This window comes from Vulpes vulpes, chromosome 10, assembly GCF_048418805.1.
Source record: "Vulpes vulpes isolate BD-2025 chromosome 10, VulVul3, whole genome shotgun sequence".
NCBI classification, from domain to species: domain Eukaryota; kingdom Metazoa; phylum Chordata; class Mammalia; order Carnivora; family Canidae; genus Vulpes; species Vulpes vulpes.
In genome coordinates this window covers 80,026,228-80,046,180 of record NC_132789.1, presented here as the reverse complement: position 1 = coordinate 80,046,180, position 19,953 = coordinate 80,026,228, and the positions used below count along the sequence as shown (strand labels likewise).

At 40.0% G+C, this 19,953-nt stretch overlaps 1 protein-coding gene across 1 annotated transcript; it reads right to left on the bottom strand.

Annotated features, from left to right (window-relative positions):
* Positions 1-1,305: 1,305 nt before the first annotated feature.
* HSP90B1 (heat shock protein 90 beta family member 1) lies at positions 1,306-19,483 on the bottom strand. The gene is made up of 18 exons (XM_026013008.2): positions 19,033-19,483; positions 17,994-18,096; positions 17,004-17,145; positions 16,381-16,497; positions 14,989-15,320; positions 11,071-11,182; positions 10,549-10,668; positions 9,779-9,895; positions 7,608-7,745; positions 7,448-7,525; positions 7,247-7,312; positions 6,491-6,760; positions 5,993-6,238; positions 4,910-5,046; positions 2,737-2,815; positions 2,495-2,650; positions 2,115-2,237; positions 1,306-1,601 (listed from the first exon to the last, which is right to left on the bottom strand). The coding sequence occupies exons 1-18, from the start codon at positions 19,079-19,081 to the stop codon at positions 1,572-1,574; spliced, it is 2,415 nt and encodes an 804-aa protein (XP_025868793.2). The 5' UTR covers positions 19,082-19,483; the 3' UTR covers positions 1,306-1,571.
* Positions 19,484-19,953: the final 470 nt, after the last annotated feature.

The following is a 19,953-nucleotide window of genomic DNA, read 5'->3' as shown; positions in this document are numbered from 1 at the left end:
AAAATTGAGGGAGTATGATGTTTTCTAAGCTTCCTGTTGAAAACAATGTAAACTTAAAATTTTATAACTGGAAAATGCTGAGCATTGATTTAATGCAATTTGATGGCTTGAGTTTCTATACAATCTTTATTGAAAAAATGGTAATTTTTTATGGCCAACAAATTGGAAACAAATATTACTCTTAACTACAGCATGTTTCCCTAGGACTGAGCTCCCATTTTATTTCTTATAAAGGGAAAGAGATTTTTAGAGACACACATTCAAGTAAGGTAGCTGAATTTCAGTGATTATTGCAAACTAACCCTAGAAAAATAGAATTAGGAACCATACAATAGATATACAAGCAGCCCAGTTAAGGGTCGTAGATTATCAGAAAAACTTAGTCCGTAACAAGACTCTATAATACATATAGTTTCCATAAAATTTTCTCTCACGTGATCTGTGAATATCCAACTCAGGTTTTGTCTCCCTAGCTACAGTTAAAATATTGAAAGACTACCATTTTGGATGGCTATCCTAGTGAAATGACAAAAACTGGTTTCATATTTCAAAAGTAATTAAATGATTGCTTGATGAGGATCATCATCAATATCTAGTTATGTTGTCAGATTATGGGTCTTTTAAAACCTTATTTTGGAGTAAGTAGATTTACAGGGAAACTGGGAAGATTGTACAAGCCCCCATGTCCCTTCCCTGTTTCCATGAATGCTGTCCTCTCCCCATCACCACAGGTCCTGTCAAAGCCAAAGAACCATTAATTATACTCCGGAAGAAATCTTACCAGTCTAATCCAGGCAATAAAAGCATAGTTGCCATGTCTCCTTATATCTTTTTCTGTCTTTGGTTTTGACCTTGACACTTGTGAAGAGCACTGTCCACATACTATAGGTCTGATGTTAGAGATGGCGGTACCCTTACCACATCCTACCAGGGATCCACAACACCACTGGGGAGATGAACCTTGAACACCAGGTTAGTGTCCTGTCTGCCAGGTTTCTCAGCTACCAAGTTACCATTTCCCCCTTGCCATCCATATTCTAGGACAGCCACTACATCTAGCCTACTTTCAAAAAGGGGGATTAAGCCTCACCTTGGAAGAGGGAGCATCTGTATGTTATTATTTGAATTCTTCTGTAATGAACATGGTCTTTTCTCTATTAAGTGACTTTGAAAAATACTGGATTTGAAAGACTTTTCTATGTACGGATTATTTCTCTTCTGTAAGGCAAAAACCCTGAAACAGCATCAAAGAAAAAAAAAAAAAAAGCCAAGTATGTACAATCATTATGAAGACAAGACGCTGAGTATTTGGGATCTTTTTTATTTTTATACACATGACAAGATTTTACACCAATAGTCAGTTAAATAGTACAAATTTACATTCATGAGGAATGTTAAAAAAAAAAATTCAACTAAAAAACCCACTTCTTTCTGTGACCCACAATCCCAACAATTTACAGTGCAGGGGAGAAGGGGGCTGCGGGGAGCATCCAAAACAAGTCTCTCCCAAAAGAAATGACTTAAATTTCACATTCCCTCTCCACACAGGATCCAAATGGTGAGAGTATACTTTATAATTCATCTTTTTCAGCTGTAGATTTCTGTGAAAACAGAAAAATCAGAAGGTAGTAAAAACCAGCAGAAAAAATCTTAGCTCACAGTTTTATGTGTGGAAAAAGACAACTGAAACGGGCCCAGCGTTGTTCCGTTATTTCAGCTGAAGGCTAGAACCTCAACCTGTTAATCTGCAAAATAATTTAGAACCTGATAATAAGATCAATAGCCCCTGAACACAAATAATCAAGAGCTTAAAATGGCCTACTGCTGCTACATAAGGCGGAAGCAACTAAGGAAAAATCTGTTTAACGCTATCGCAAGAATGGATGGCTAAAACAAAAGGAGTGGGGAGATGAAAACATACATTTCATTTAGAGGAAAAAAAAAAAAAAGGAGTTGCTGTACCTTCTGAATTTGATACTAGAGGCCTATTTTTTTTGGTGGATTTCCTGAAGCCTAGCTTCTGGAAGCTATGCAGTCCTAACGCCAGAACTAAAAATAAGTTTGCCTAATTCTGCAAGAACTAAAACACAAACCCCATTCTCGACTTGTTTTACCTTTACTGTTTCTTGTTCTTCGTCGTCTGTTCCTGCATCCATTTCTTCTTCGTCATCCTGCTCTGTGTCTTCTGTGGTGTCCTCAGTTGTCTCTTCGGGTTCTTCTTCTGGTTCTTCTTCCACCTAAGGGCAATGTTTATCAGCTCACTCATGGCTCCCATACCTTGGGTCTATTTTCACTTTGTTCATTAAGTGTATAACATCATAATTAACTTCACCCCTGTTTTATCCAGAACTGCAGAGTGAATCTGCTAACTAGAGTTAACAGTTATGCTAACAAAGGGAGACAGATTTAAAAACAAAGGATCTAAAAGGGGAATTTATTAATTCTAGCAGTGTTTAACACTGGGGATTCAGACATTTCATAAATTATTTCAAACCTTTGCATCAGGGTCAATGTTTAAACTGAGGCGAAGCATTCTTTCTATTCGATCTCCATATGCTTTAGTGTCTGGTAGCAGATACCCTGATCGCAGCGTTGCTGTCTCAAACAAAACCACAGCAAGATCCGATACCGTTTTGTCATCTTCATCTTCCTGAGATGGAAGAAGAGACGTCTGATTAACATTAAAAGGTACAAAGTATTCCAAGTAAAAGATGAAAGAGCATGGCTGCATAATACCTTAACTCGTCGAAGCATGTCTTTGATCAGGGGATGTCTGGGATTAATTTCAAATGTTTTCTTCTGGCTGGCATAGTAACTGGAAAGGGGTAAAAATGAACATGAGAAACATCAAATTTCAGGATCCGTACATTCCCCCCATGTTCTATAAATTTTTAAAATCACAAAGAACTGTTGGAAAAACAAGATTTATTTATATCGTAACATGCTTTATTTTTTATTTTTATTTCTTTCATGCTTTGCCTTTTAAATAGGGATGGGCAAGGTGCGATGGAAGAGTGCAATGAAGAGAACTTATTTACTAATGCATCTTAAGTGCCTAGAACTTTGTGGAGTGATGAATGGATTTAATGTTGTCTTCATTCCCTCCTAATTTATTCTCCCTTTCTTCACTGCAGCTCAGTCTGTGAGTTTGGAAACCTCTAGGCAGCCTCTGCATGCTGGTCAGTTACTACCTTCCCCATGGTGCTTCACCAATATGGTTCCAGGACAAACTGTTTTCTTTTATCAGAGCTCAGTTCTCAATGCATTCTAAATATACTTTTCCTAACCTTTAGTTTTTTGCTGTCAATTGGGACTCTTTCTCCCTCCTATAGATGAGAAGAGGGAGAAACTACATCTATCCCTATCCTGGGATACCTATGATATATACAGAGTTTAGAAGATTAGGACTTGGGGATCCCTGGGTGGCACAGCGGTTTGGCGCCTGCCTTTGGCCCAGGGCGCGATCCTGGAGACCTGGGATCGAGTCCCACGTCGGGCTCCCGGTGCGTGGAGCCTGCTTCTCTCTCTGCCTGTGTCTCTGCCTCTCTCTCTCTCTCTCTCTCTCTCTCTCTGTGTGTGTGTGTGGGACTATCATAAATAAATAAATAAATAAATAAATAAATAAAAGAAGAAGATTAGGACTTGATCTGTTATCCTGACTGGTATGAACCTCAGTAAGACGACAGTGATGTCTACTTAGAATCACAGTGTACAGACACAGTAGGTGCTGGTTTTGTTGAATGGAAGGTAACTTCCAGTTAATAAATGAAAAATAAATGGACATTTATATAATGGCTACTATACGGTTTCTTTCTTTTTTTACTTTATTTTATTTTATTTTATTTATTTATTCATGAGAGACACACAGAGAGAGGCAGAGACACAGGCAGAGGGAGAAGCAGGCCCCACGCGGGGAGCCCGACACGGGACTCGATCCTGGGTCTCCAGGATCATGCCCTGGGCCGAAGGCGGCGCTAAACCGCTCGCTGAGCCATCTGGGCTGCCCTACTATACTGTTTCAATGGGATATAAGCAAAACCCTGTTTTCCACCTGAATTTTATAATCTATAAAATCTTCAGGGAGGCAAGACATATAAAAACAAGATGCCATTTAGCATTTTACAGTGGAAACCTTATATGTTGGTGAATCTTGCTAAATATGAAATACACTATGCAAATATGCAAAAAAAAAATATAAACAGTTTTGGAATTGTGACAACAGAGACTACATTTGTAGTAGAATCCTAAGCTAGGCCTTGGAGAAACATAGGACCATCAGAAGGCAATAAATAGAATACATTCCAGGTGGGAGAAGGGAGAATGAAAGTGGGGAAGACTGTTTTCAAGACTCTTGCTGTGACATTAAAATATAAATTTGACATATATTTCTTGGGGAAAAAGGAAAAAAAAGGGTACTGAAGACTTTGTGTAGCTATAGTACTTAGCCTATTAGGTCATAAACTTGTTAATTCGTGGGTCCTTTCCCCTTTATTTTGTACGGTATACTAATTGGGGAAGGGGAGTGGCAGTTAAAAAGGACTGAACTCATTTGACAAACATCACTGTTGTTAACCTCATCTGTAACTATTAAGATCTAAAGATGTCAAAGCTGCCCAAAGGCCAGGCCAAGCATATATATGCAAAATATATGCAAAAATAACAACGTATGTCACAGATTAAGAAAATTCCCATTTGTGTGTATAAAAATACTGTAAATAAATCAGGAGCCCAACACCTCTCCTTTATCAGTCTAATGTCAGAGGAATCCCTTTGAAAACCTGTCTCATCTAATATATAGCGTAGTGGTGTTAACACACATTAGCTCTTTCTATAGATGCTGACATCAATTTCTAAAGGAAGGCGGGACCAGAACTAACACCTCATCAGGGACCTTCCCAAGGATGCTTACTTTGTAGAGATGTCTTTGCCCGTCTGGTATGCTTGAGCTTTCATGATTCTCTCCATGTTGCCAGACCATCCATACTGGCTGGCCACCAGAGCACACGGAGACTCTGTCAGACGCTGAGATACCACGGCCTTTTCAATCTTAGGAGAAGAAACCAAAAGTTAAATACGTGTAAATACCAATAGTTAAGGTCATTCAATAACTAAGGATTTGTCATGTAAGATCATAAACAGAGGCAGGTCATAAAAATACCTCTGATTCAGATTCAGAAGACTCTTGTTATTTAATAATATGAATTTTTCAGTCAAAAATAAACACTTTTTAAACTCATCTAAGACAAATTCAACCAGAAGAAATTTAAACTACAGAAAACTTTCAGTGACAAACCCAAGCAGTATCCACATACAGAATTACTTTTATCTTTTTAATTATTTGTATTTTATAAATTTTCTTTTAAAGTAGAGGTGCCCGGGTGGCTCAGTGAGTTAAGCTTCTGCTCTTGATTTTGGCTCAGGTCATGATCTCAGGGTCATGAGATCGAGCCCTATGTCTGGCTCAACGCTCAGTGTGGTGTCTGCTTGAGATTCTCTCACTGTGCTTCCTTTCCTTGCTCATACTCCTTCTCTCTAAAAAAAGTGCAGGCTCCAATGCCCAACAAGGGGTTCGAAGTCACAACCCCGAGATCAAGAGCCACATGTTCTACCGACTGAGCCAGCAGGTGCTCTTGTCGTTTATAAACTAACTTCATTCTCCCCGAAAATTTTAACTTACACTATTAAACAATGTTCTGTACAGCTTTTAATGATTACAACGTAACCGGATGCAAAGTTTAATTTGTTGACACACAATTTTTTTAAAAAAGAAAATGCAGGGATCCCTGGGTGGCGCAGCGGTTTGGCGCCTGCCTTTGGCCCAGGGCACGATCCTGGAGACCCGGGATCGAATCCCACGTCGGGCTCCTGGTGCATGGAGCCTGCTTCTCCCTCTGCCTGTGTCTCTGCCTCTCTCTCTATCATAATAAATAAAAATTTAAAAAAAAAAAAAATGCAAATACTAAAATTTTACAAGTTCTAATTTCCAGAATACCTTGTCCTTGAGAGCTTTATCTTTCATCCAGTTGAGCAGAGGCTCAAATTCTTTCTCAATCGCTTCACGACTCTCCTTTGTTTTCTCACTTTCATCAAATTTCACACCTTCTTTGGCAACATTCTGGAACCTTTTCCCATCAAACTCAGGAAGAGCCTGAATGCAGTATTCGTCCACAGGTTCGGTGAGATAAATCACTTCATAGCCCTTTTTCAGAAGTCGCTCAACAAACGGAGAAGATTCAGCCTACAAAATTAAGGTAAATGATAAAGTTTCCAAGTCTACCCTTGGTATATTTGTTCACCCTAGCAGCTACATTTATATAGGACTACTCACCCCACCTTATAGGTAGAGAAATAAGAGGTGCAGAGAATATAAATGAATTTCCTGTCAGTGACTGACCAGGCCTCACAATGACTCCAATTCACCATTAGGGTTTGTTTTTCCTCAAGAGTTGGCTACATACCAGGATGCACGACAGTTGGGAGTTCATCTCACCTCTTTTCTGCTAGACCCAGCCATGAAGTAGATTTTGTCTTGCTTCTCCTTCATTCTTTCCACATATTGGTCTAGACTGGTAATGTCACTTGGATGATGAGATGACTGGAATCTAAGAAGTTTAGCAAGACGTGTTCGATTTGAATGGTCTTCAATTACACCAAGCTTGATGTTGGTACCAAATTCTTTCCAAAAAGTATCATTGTACTTCTCATCAGCAATCTTCTTGATCATGTCCAGAGTTTTACGGACAAGCTTCTTTCTAATCACCTAAATAAAATGAAAGAATAACTCATTAGAAACATCACGTCAAACCTTTGAGAACCTACCATATGTAAGACAGCAGGGGAATAGTGGGGAAAGATACAAAGATGAGGCATCATCACTGCCATTAATCAGGAAGCAGGGAATGGTGAGCAATCCTATGCAGACTGAGCAGAAATTAAGTTGTCAGTAGAAATAGTCATATGACTGCTTTTACATTTATATTCTATCTTTAGACCAGACAGTGTAGGTTTATATGCATGTTTACAATTCTTTCAACTTTTCTATAGCTTTGAAACTTTAATAATAATATACCAGGGGAAAAAAATCAGATGCTTAGGATTTAATAATAATTCTAGAATAAAATTAACTTCTTCAACTAAAGAGCCACAGATAGATCTCAAACTCTGGTGACTCCACTAATGGAGTCTGTCCTCTGAAGCCCAATCAAAGGGCAAAGCAGCCAGCCAGTCTCTTCCCAGAGACACTCACCTTAAGCAGTTTATGTTGCTGAAGAGTTTCCCGGGAAACATTCAAGGGGAGATCATCTGAGTCCACCTTCGACGGCAAAACAAAGTTCAGTAAGCAATAAAACACTGGGAAAAACCAAACCAACAAACTAAGAAAAAACAAACAAACAAACACAAACTTCTGTTCATTTTTAATGCCCCCTCATTATTTTTAGATACTTACAACACCCTTGACAAAGTTAAGGTACTTGGGCATCATATCATGGAAGTCATCTGTGATGAATACTCGGCGCACATAAAGCTAATCAGAGACCAAAAAAAGTCATTATCTGGAAATTACACTTTTGAATTCTAAACTCAGTTTTTACAACTTAAAAACTTGCCTTAATGTAATCACTCTTCTTAGATCCATATTCATCAAACAGACCACGTGGAGCAGATGTAGGTACGAATAAAATTGATTTGAAGGTAACCTCCCCTTCAGCAGTAAAGTGGATATAAGCCATGGGGTCATCACTTTCCTAGGGAAAGTTGGCATTTAGTTATTCAAAGGTACCGGAAAAAGGCAGTGCAAAGGCTGATTTATTACATGGTATACATTCAGTTTAGCTTTTAATTAATAACAACAAAAAAAGCTTCCTTACCAACAAAAGGGAAGTAAGGGAATGGAGGGAAGAAGAAATGATTAAGACTGCTATTCTAACTGGCTAGCCATGGTTGGTTTTGCGGATGATCATTCCATATCCTAAACTCAGAGAAGAATGGATGAGTCTAGGTTCCACATGTGTGAGAGAGTAAGGTAGGAAAATCACCATCCTGTCTAAATGACAATATATGACGCTTCAGGAGTATACTGTTCAACACAAAAAGTTCTCAGGAACAGATTTTTTCCACTGGGATATGGACTACAGCAGTGGCTATAAAGAGGTATGGTAAATAAATCACAGAAATTCCCTAGATCTGCATTATCCATTACCGTACCTACATGTGGGTACCAAGCACTTGAAATGTGACTATTCTGAATTGAGATGTATGGGTAAGCATAAAAATACACAACTAGACTTCGAAGATACAGAAAAAAAAGCAAAAAGCAAAAGGTTTTTTTAAAAATATCTGCCTTTTTAAATTTTTTTTATTTATTTATGATAGTCACAGAGAGAGAGAGACAGAGAGAGAGAGGCAGAGACATAGGCAGAGGGAGAAGCAGGCTCCATGCACCGGGAGCCCGATGTGGGATTCGATCCCGGGTCTCCAGGATCGCGCCCTGGGCCAAAGGCAGGCGCCAAACCGCTGCGCCACCCAGGGATCCCTGTATTACTCATTTTTTAAATGATTACATGTTGAAGTAAAAATATTTTGGCTATCTTGGGTTAAATAAAATATATTAAAAACTACACCTATTTCAACTTTTAAAAATGTAGCTTCTAAAAAACCTAGAATCATATATGTAGCTCACATTACATTTCTAATACAGCTGTCCTAGATGAAAATATGTTATATTTGTATACACTAAGACTATAGTTCATGGGAATAAAAGTGGAGACAAGACCAAGGGGAAAGTTTGAGGAGGTAAAACTTAAGGGATAGTTGGATGTTAACATGAAAAAATAAAGAAGGTTAAGAAACAAACCAAGTGATGGAATAAAGATTAAAGAAACATAACCATACAAGTTTTATCTAGCCATGCTAGCTAAGCCTACTAAAATATTCTATTTTGCACAAAATGATGTATGGGGAAATATTAACTTGAAACAATCTTAATCAATACTAGTTTTGGATTCTACAGTTAAAACAAAGGATCAGTGAAAGGAAGTAACTTTAAAGAAAGGTTAAGGAAACACAGATTTAGTAATCATTCTTAAGCATATGACCTCACAATAAATGCCTGAGGTTGTAAATAGGCTCTTTGAAGGTTATGTCAAAAGCCACATGAGTAAACAAACATAAAGCAGAATCAGACCTATAAATACAGAAAACTGATGGTTGCCAGAGGAGGAGAATAGGGAATGGACAAAACAGGTGAAAGGAGTGGAGATACAGGCTTCTAGCTGTGGAATCAATAAGTCATGGTACTAAACCTCATAGCATAGGGAATAATCAGTGGTGTTGTAATAACGTTGCATGGTGACAGATGGTAGCTACACTGGTGGGGAGCATAGGCGAGTGTAAACAGTACCGAATCACTGTTGTATATTTGAAACTAATGTAACACTATATGCTGATTTTCAAATAAGAAAGTTAAAAAAGTTAAAGGCATTCATTCTTGAATGGAAAAAAGCCCCCAATTACATTAAAAACCCTTTAATACAAGATATTATGTTTTATGGAAATCACCTACCTATGTAGGTAGTTGTTAATCTTTTTTGTAACACAGCCCCTCTGGCAATATGGTGAAGCCTACAGATTCCTCCTCAGAGTAAATTTTTAAAATACATATGTAATATTAAACCGCAAGATTAAAAAGGAGACCAATTATGTTGAAATAGTTGTAAAACAACCTAAAAACATTTTTGATTTAGTAATGTTCACCACATGATTTTCAAATAATATTTACCTTTGAAAATGATTTGTAGAAAGCTTTGTATTCGTCATCTTCTACTTCTTTTGATGGTCTCTGCCATATTGGTTTGATGTCATTCATAAGCTCCCAATCCCAGACAGTTTTCTCAACCTAAAGTTATAGTACATTAGTCAGCCCCAGCGCTCACCAGCAGTACTACTAGTGGAAATCATAACATTAGGGTAGTTCAAATGAATGTGGGAAACACTAAAGGACACTTCTAATCTATTATGGCTCCTGCCGCTGGGACCAAAAATCTGCAAGTATTTCAACATTTAAGACTGATCTATAATGCAAAGAAGGCAGCTGGTTATCACTATAACAGATTGATAGCCAATCAAAGGTTTCTTCCATTATCAACTAGCTAAAACGTTATTTCTTGAAAATATTTATCTTGAGGTTAGGAAGATATACACCTATTAATTATTCTTACTTCATGACCTACAGCAATCTAACATCTTACAATGAATATTCCTCAAACCTACCACCATTACTTCCATCTACTCTGCTACCTTAACAGGGCAGAGAGCTAATTTTATGGTTAATATCTAAACGACAAAAAAAATGTAGAAAGATATTTAGGATCTTAAAATTCAGAATATGATAAACCACTAGTCCTGGGCAACAAATAGAACCCAGAAAACTGTGCACAAAAATGACCTGTGTTTGTCCTTTAAAACTTCCCACAGGCAGAAAACACACACAACAGCAAATAAAATAGTCCTTATTTACAACATTTTAGTGTGGAGATGAACCATACTTACTTTTTTGGTTTTTGGTTTTTTTTCCTCTTCTTCTTCTTCCACTGCAGCTTCATCATCAGAATCTTCTTTTTCTTCTTTTGCTGCTTCTTCTTCTTCCATGGGCTCCTCAACAGTTTCAGTCTGTTGAAGTAGAATTACAGTTAAATTATTTTATTTAATAATTCTGATTTCAGGGGCAGCCCCAGTGGCTCAGCGGTTTAGCGCCACCTTCAGCCTGGGGCCTGATCCTGGAGACCCGGGATCGAGTTCCACCATCAGGTTCCTTGCATGGAGCCTGCTTCTCCCTCTGCCTGTGTCTCTGCCTCTCTCTCTCTGTCTCTCATGAATAAATAAATTCTTAAAAAAAAAAATTCTGATTTCATCTAGAGAATATGAAACACAATTACAGCTCAAAAACACAGGTCTTCAGTAAGAAAACCCTGGGTATCCTGCACTGAAAAACCACACTGAACCTTTGTTCTTTAAGTGTTAAATACTGAAATATGTGCCCATGTAATACATATAAATTTAATATAGATTTACCTTGCTGCTCCACACATAAATAGGGAAGTTTATAAACTGTGAATATTTCTTGACGAGATTTTTAATTGTGTCCAATTCAAGGTAATCAGATGCTTCTTCTTTTAAAACAAGTCTGCAAGGAAAACAGACATTTATAGAAAGACATACTTGGTTTAAAAGATTTGATTATAAATTCATCTAAATACCTTCCTGACAAAACTAATGGCCAGCAGTTCAGTGTAATCCAAGATGGCCCATTTTTCATGTTAAAAACTCTTACCACCAATGACAGTTTGTGAGCTAAATATACCAAATATGAGTAGAGTAGAGGAAGAATTGTCCTTGTATTCCTCAAGTGGAAAATATCCTTAGTTCCACGTAAACAGTGCAAATGTTCCAATCTTCTTCTGAATATATTGGTTTTTTGGTTTTGTTTAGTTTTTTCATTTGAAGAACTGAAATGTTACGTTAGCTCAAGGGCACTGAAACATTCTGGAGAAAAATAGGATGACACACACTCTGATAGTTACTCTAGAAATCAAATGATCATCACAGATGGTGAACCCAGGGGCGCCTGGCTGACTCGGTTGGAAGAGCATATAACTCTTGATCCCATGGTTGTGAGTTCCAGTTCCATATTGGGTGTAGAGAGAATTTATTTATTTATTTATTTATTTATTTATTTATTTATTTATTTATTTATTTATTTATTTTTTGTAGAGAGAATTTAAAAACAAAACTTCAAAAAGTCTCTCCTATGGATAGTGAATCCTTAATAAAAACACGTTCCTTAAAAAAGCTAGAAAATTAATCTTACTGTTCATATCCCCACTATCCAAAACAGTAGTCACATTTTATTTATTTAAATAAAACCTAAGAGTTCTTTAGTTGTACTGCAATATTCCAGGTATTCAATAGACAAATATGGCTAGTAGCTGCCATACTGGATAGTGCAGAGGTAGAATATTTCCAGAGTTCTACTGGATAGCACTGGCTTAGATAATTCTAATACTGAAAATTGCAGCACTGTTTCCTCTTCTTCCTTACTGGCCCTTTTGCAAACTCCTCCTCTACTCACCAAAAATAACACACCATAACACACCCTCAAACACACATTGGGGAGACTGCCTCTTGCTGTCTGTGCTCCCAACAAGTAAATATGGCCAATATTGTATCATGGGTCCCTTCCTGCTCCTGAAAGCTTACCCATGGGCAGATAGCACAGCCTAATGAAGTGGCCAAGTCTCTGGTTTCAGAACATGTATCTTGGTAATGTGGGGGTTGGAGGCAAGTTCAGTTGTGCATCCAAGTTGAAGCCGATGGCTACACCTTAGAGGTATTTGACACGTGACAGATCCTATTATCCAAACGCTTAAAATATTTACTGGCTGGCCCTTAGAAAAAGTCAGCTGACTCCTGATCCAGACTAAGAACATAGATTTGAGAACCCTGAGCAAGAACTGGAAGCTGAATCCATCGTGGTAGGAAGACTGCATAAGGAACACAAAAATAATGAGAAAGGGCGCAAAAGTTACCTCTGAAAGAGATACTGTCAATATTTAGCAACAAAAAGATATGTAGTATCATGGAAACTAGGTACTAATAAGTGGATAGTCTTAAGTAGCTAGCAAATTCTGTAGGAAACACAAGAGAAAAAAGTAAGAAAAAAAAAAAAGACTATTGCTGGGAGTAACGCCAATTAAAAAACCCTGAATCCATTGGATTCAGCAGTAAGATTACTGGTGACTTATTTCAATGGAAAGGTGGTGGATAAAGTCACAAATGCCTGATAGTAGAAGGGGGTGCAGCAACACCTGTACCTCTTCTGTCCACACTGAGACTTGAACATGTCTATGTTTCGATGGGAAAGAGGGAGTACACGGGAAAGGCTGACTTTAAAAGATGGCATTGAAATTAATTTGTGATTAGCCTCTGAGGTAGGAGAAGGCAGGCAGATCAGAAGTAGTGATCAGCTTTAGGAAAAGATGTAGAACATCTCTCTCACAGGAGGAAGAACAGAAATAAATGTATTAACACTTACTGGATGCTTAATTTCATGATCTAATTGAATCTTCTCAAAATCTCTCCTTAGAGTACAGCAGGGGCTTAATTTAGTGGGAATAGAAGGAGGTAGGAATTAAATTGTTTGATGGCTTCTATTTTATTTGTCAAATATATGAAATTACATACACACATGCACACATATGGTGAGGACTTGACCTCATCACTTTCTTGTGCTCCTTTTCCTTTGGCCATTCTAGACTGTCAGTTCCTTAAATGGGCCTCCTGCGTTTGGAACTTCCAGCACACTGTGCTTGCTGCCTAGAATATCTGAACCTAACTTACCACAATTTTAGAAAATCCTGATAAGGGAAGTGTCCTCTAGTTTCCTTTCTGGCATTTGCTAGTCTGAGGTTATTTCACATTTTTGTTCTTTACTAGAATGAACCACATGGAAGCAGCAACTGTATTGGTCTTATTCTCCACTGGAGTCCTAAACCCTAGCATCTAATAGGCACTCAAGTGGTTATCTGCTGAATAAATGCTGGGGTAGAAGGACTTGAACATAGAAAAATGCTAATTTTGCTCAGGGAGAGCAATTTTAAGGTTTCACTTATCAGCCAGCTATGCTACCTGCTTGAAGCTGTCCTGATTACCCTTATTCACTCTTATAAATATCTGCCAGTCAAGTGTTAGGCTCTAGGAATGGAACAGTCAAGCAAAGGTTTGCTTCCATGGAGCTTCCATCTAGATAATCCCATCTGTTCCTTAGCACCCTAAGCTATCAGCCCTCTTGGGATGCAGTTTTCTATCTCTTTGTAGTCGAGAGATGAGATTTACCTACGCTCCTTTAGCACCTAACAGAGAGAGCACTGTAGCATAACAACTAGTGAAGCCTCCTACTGAGAGCAGGAGGTAGGACTGTGAATGATGATGGTAGAGAAAGGTAAAGGATATATGCTTTCTTATGTTAAATTAATACTTAAAAAATTCTTATGTTGAAAAAACTGAATTAAAAAAAAAAAAAAGTTGAGGCTGTAGGCACATTTTCACCTGACGGGAAGGAGAGAGCCAAATGACCTCTGAAATGAGATTTCTTTGATGTGGTCTACAGCTGGTAGCTTCAGAGAGCTCAATATTTACTTGTCATTTTGTGAGTACTAAACAAATCAGAGTATCTTGTTATATTTGCTGGTTAAAAAAAAAAAAAAAAAAAAGCTGTTCTGTCCACTTCACAGAGCTAAAAACACCAAGATACTGGGCTTAAGATCTACCTCTCCTATATAGTTACTGGCTTAAACCAAATTCCAATTTGAATTCAACAATTTGCAACCATCCTCAAAGGAGACATCATGTACTAAAGAACTTTCATTAGCTTTCTTCAAGCTCTTTATTTGTACCTGTTCTCTCCAACCTATCCCTAACACCAGCTCCTACCACAGTTGAGTATTTTCAACTGTCACCCAGAGTTTCCTCTCGTCTAGTCCTGCCATCCTCCACATCATTTTCAGAAAACCTTAAAAAAGCTAATCAAAAGTTCTATCATTTTGACTGCCACCAACTGAGAGGAATTTCTTTAATCCTGTGAACAAGATGTGCCTCTATGCCTTTATATCCACCATGCTCCACAGATCTGACACTTCTTTCCCAAGTCTTGCTTCCCTGGAAATTCTGCATCAACCCACTTCTGTGAAGCCTCCAATCTGCCTTCTTCCCTAGGAGAGCTAACCCTTCCGACCTTTTGCCCTCGATGGATAGCAGCCATTATAACTCTGTGTCTGGCTCTTAAGGAGGTCTCGTAAATATTTCCTTGAGTGATGAAAACAGGTCCATTTCCTCATTTTGTAGGCAAGGAACGAAGGCCCAGAATAAGCGGTTTGCTCGGAGTCAGGTCCTTGCTAGGACAATTAATTCTTATTAGGAAGCAGTAATACTCACGTAATTGTTGTTCCCCGTCCGAGGGTGTTCCCTCGTGGGTCAGCAATTACAGAGAACTCATTGGAGTCAGATTCCCAGATATGCTGGGTATCGTTGTTGTGTTTTGATGTGACAATAACCTTATCTGCGACAAGGAAGGCAGAATAGAAACCGACACCAAACTGCCCAATCAGTTCAGAAGTTGACTGGCCATCCTCTTGTGCCTCAGTCATTTTGTTTAAAAACTCGCTTGTTCCAGATTTGGCTATGGTACCAAGGTTTTTAACCAACTCTTCCCGGGTCATTCCCACACCAGTGTCTGTGACATGTAGCAGATTCTTCTCCTTGTCACACTGAAAGCAAGACGAGAACAGGATAGTTTTATTTGCTTAATACTCATGGTATGCCAAGTAACTACTGAGCTATATATTCAGAAACTACCAGCTTTGTGCTACATTGGGTTAATTTTCTTCCATATAGTGTTTTATGGACTTTTATGAAAATGTGCACCTTATATAAGCATCTTACTTTATAGAGGATAACCTTAAGTTCACTGTATTTGAGAAAGTATCAATATAAAGACGACAGAGATTGGTCTGAATGTCAAAGGGAGAGATAGACCTAAACAAAACAAGTTATTTTTGAAGAAAAAAAAATTTATATTATGCCTATTTCTTTCACAGAAAATAAAAGGTCAAAACTTGAATGACTTCTGTTTATGGAATCTGTGGTGATCAATGTTCTTCATTAAATATTACCAGCTCTCAAAAAAAAAAAAAAATATTACCAGCTCTCTGTCATCTGGAAACATAATAGGACTATGCTTTCTTCATTTTTGGTTAAGGTCCTGTGACTGGTTCTGGCCAATGAGCTGCAAGTGGGAGTCAGGAATGTAGCTTTCAGCCTAGAGCCTTTAAAAGATGGGAGACCCTCTGAGCTCTCTATACCATGGCAACAAGCTACACTCTAAATGGCTGCTACTCAATCAGCCTGTGTCCTCTGGGAGTGAGGATGATGCAAAGCAAAGGCCACAGTGGCCTGTGGTTGATGATTTAATCCAGAGACTAGCAAACTTTTTCTGAAGAGCCAGAGGATAAATATTTTAGGCACATGGGTCATATGGTCTCTGTCACAATTAGTCAAACCAACTGTGTAGCACAAAGGTAGTCATAGCACATAATCAGGCATGGCTATGTTTCAATAAAACTATTTATAAAAACAAGTAGGTTGGATTTGGCCCACAGGCCATGTATTTTGCTAAACCCCAATTTAAGTCTCTAGGCTTGGGGGTTACTTGTTATTGCAGCATAACCTGGCCTATCTTGACTGACAGAGATTCCCTATCTCTAAGGATTCTTTTTGTTTAGAAGGAAGAAAAAAAAAGAAAAGAAAAGAAAACGGTTTTAAGCTTACCTTAATTTTGACAGTTAGTTCCTCATTTCCGGCAAGAGCATTTTCATCAGTCAGTGATATTAACCTTATCTTATCTAAGGCATCAGAAGCATTTGAAATCAGTTCTCTCAAGAAAATCTAAATGGAAGCCAGATTTAACACACACTTTGATTAGCCTGAAGATATACAAAACATCAAATTTAATGTCAATCTTATTTTAGTTCTCTTCTGCCCTCTGAAAAAGCACTCTTTAAGAAATAAGATTTATGGTAGAGAAGTGGCTTTACTCTCTGGGTAAAAGGAGGTACCAGCTCTTAACACACAGGACTGTAGCAACTGTTAAGGAATCCCTGAACTGGTTAAGAGTAGTAACATTCTAGTCTCATACATCTTCATATATGTAACATGGCTTAGGTGGTTTGAGTGTCCTCAAAACAGACTATTTAGCAGACCATGAACATATTTGAAGGGGAAAGGACAAAAGGAAAATGTCTAACCACCACCCCGCAATGGGGCAGCAACTTTTTTTTCATACTGGGTATGTAATGTGCTAATAGCTATTTACTTGAAATTACTACTGAAGGTAAAAAAGTATGCTATCGCACAGAGACAAAATAATATTATCCTAACCACACATTGCTTACCTCTTTATTTTTATACAATGAATTGATGATAACTTTCATCATTCTATTCACTTCAGCTTGGAAGGCAAATTTTTCTGATTTTTCTCTAAGTTCTCTTATTTGGGATGCATTTAATCCATCCAACTGAATAGCTTCTTCCTCTCTAAGAAAATAAAGTTAATAAACAAATATGGCATTGCTTAGTTAGTTCCCTCCAAAATCATAGAATCTGTAATGAAAGCACTGATCTCATAAGATTGCCTCAAGTTGTTAAAAGGGTAAAATAAAAAAATATAAAATATTACTAATACACTATTTCTAGCCACAGTAAAATTTTACCACCTTCACACTGAGTTGTAAAACTCAGTTTTTAAGACTGTCAGAAAAATAAACTTGACTTTCCTCTACTAAAAATAAAAAGTAAAGTCATACTTACTTATATGTTCCCTTACATTTGGGCTCTTTGCCTAGGAAGCTTTGACCTCTAGTTGTCTATAAAATTGTCTAAGTCCTATCCTAAGCAGCCAAATTTGAAAACATTGCTCAAGTGAGAGAAATCTTTTTAAAAATCACTCAGTTTAAATTACTGGGTAATTTAAAATTACTAAGCACCTGGATGTTCAATCAGTAAACAGGTGACTCTTGATCTGGGGGGTCAGGAGTTCAAGGGCCACATCAGAGGCAGAGATTACTTAAAATGTACTAAGTTTACACACTTCCTGAGTATAAAACCAGTCAGATTTCTGGACATAAGACAACCCGTATTCTGCAATCTAGTCATCCAAATAGTTTTAGAAAGAAATCCATTCTGACCACTCATTCCTAGGTGGGCAAGTTAGGAGATATTTAGGGATGAACATGCCTCACAGTCCTAACATTTTCTATGACCATTGTTTAGGTCTCTAAATTTGGGGTGTTACACATCACCTGGACCTTTGATGAAAGGGTAGCGAGCTACTATATCCCAGCGTTCCTAAGGGCTAACCCATATAGTTTCAAAAGAACACAAACCTCTGCACTACTTCATCATCTGTCCTGGAGCCTTCTCTACTTTTACCCAGATCCTCTTCCACTGTACCATCCACATCGACTTCATCATCAGCTCGGACTGACCCTGGAAGATTTTAACACCAGAAAACTCTTAAACCACCGCTGCTTCGTGTACTTCTCAGAGGAAACACGATCACACAGAGCAAGAGTAGGGGTTGCAAAATTCAGGTGAATATGGGATGTGGGATCGGGAAGAATGGATCCAGCAGTTTAAGCACCCAAGGTAAACCCAACTCGGTATATTTATTGAAGTTCAGACACGGAGTCCTCCAGCAGATTCTGAATAGGGAGGCTGCCATCACGCCTGCGGAGTGGCCTCGGGTGCTTCATAAAGTTGAGCAGGCCTGACACCGGGTCCCTTCCACACGCACACGTGTTGCGCGCGGCCGAGGCATGGCCTCCCAACTGACCCTGCCAAGACAGACCTTCAACATCGCAGGTCCGAATACAAACAGAATTTGTGCAACCACTGGCGAGAGGAACTGAAATCGGGCCCAACTGAGCGAGGGACGAGAAGCAGAGAGACTTTGAGATGTCAGGAAGCTCGCGCACAAGTGAGGCAAGCTCGCAGACACTGCCTTTCTCGGGACTCAGGGCCCCACACTGCCCGGTCCGGCACCTACGAGAGGCGGGATGCGGGGTCCTCGGCTCCAGGGCTGGAGACTCCTGCGTCTGACAAAAGTCCTTCGGGATAGGCCGCCGCCACGTTCCCGGGGGACCCTAAGCCGAGCGGCGCCCCACCCCAACTTGGTCGAGACCTCTGGGCACAACTACTAGATCTGTAAGGGATTTAAACGTTCTCGTTTTTCCTTTCCACAGGAGGAGGAAAGTGCGCCAACTCCCTTGAGCCTCTTTCGAGGAAAGGCGATGGACTCCCCTCGGCCCAACGGAGGCCCCGGAATCTCCCTCCCGGGCTCAACGCCCCCAGAACCTTCGAGAAGAGGCCGCGCTGGAGGAGGGGGGGGCGTCCGGGGCTGCCCGCTCCTCCCGGATCACTCACCGAAGGTCAGCAGGACGCAGCAGAGGCCCAGCACCCACAGGGCCCTCATGGCGCGCGGCCGGTGGGAGTCTCACGTCCTTTCTGCTAGTAGGAGCCGCCTCCACCCCCCACCCCGGGGATCAGACGCTCAGACCACAAGCCGCGCGGTCCGCCCACTACCCCCCAAACAGGCCGGGCCGCTTTTCACCCCAGCCTCGCGCGGGAGGGGGACGGGAAACACGAACCCGCCAATGGGGCCGCACCACGCACCCCCTGCACCCAATGGGGACTCGAGGGGGGGGCCGCAGTGCGCCAATCGGAGCCGTCCAGGTGCGGTGCCTGGTGCCCGAAGCGTGGCTCCCCCCGATTGGTCCCCCTTCTCCAATCAGAGGGCTCCGCGGGCCCTCTCACGCGGGACCGCCCCTTTGCCTGGGAAGCTCGGGCCTCTCAGGGAAACGGCCCAATGAACGTCAGCACAGAACGCAACCCTCGTTTTGGAGAGGGCGCAGAGGAACCACTTCCGGGTTCTTGAGCGCGTTTATTCCGTGACCAGGGGAAACGGTAGTCATGGCAACGGTTCTTCTCCTGCCCAGTCTCCGCGCTGGGTCTCGTTGGGAATGATTCCTGCGCGCCTTTCCGAGTTCAGCCTTCTTTTTGGTGGTGCATCCCGGAGAAGAGAAACACGTGAGACGTGGAAAATCACGGGAGTACTTTTTAGGTGGATGTGGTAAGGCACTACAGTTCCCGGCATGCAACGTACTAGGGGGTAAACTCTGTTGAATGCTGGGAGTCGTAGTCTTGGGCCTGTGGGCCCGCTGCGCGGTGTAACCGTCCCGCATTTCCCAACGTGTCTTTGCGGGAATTTTAGAATTTACGTGTGATTGTAGTAGAGGTCTGTATTTATTCCAGGGCTGTCCCGTGTGCACAGCGTGTACAAATAGG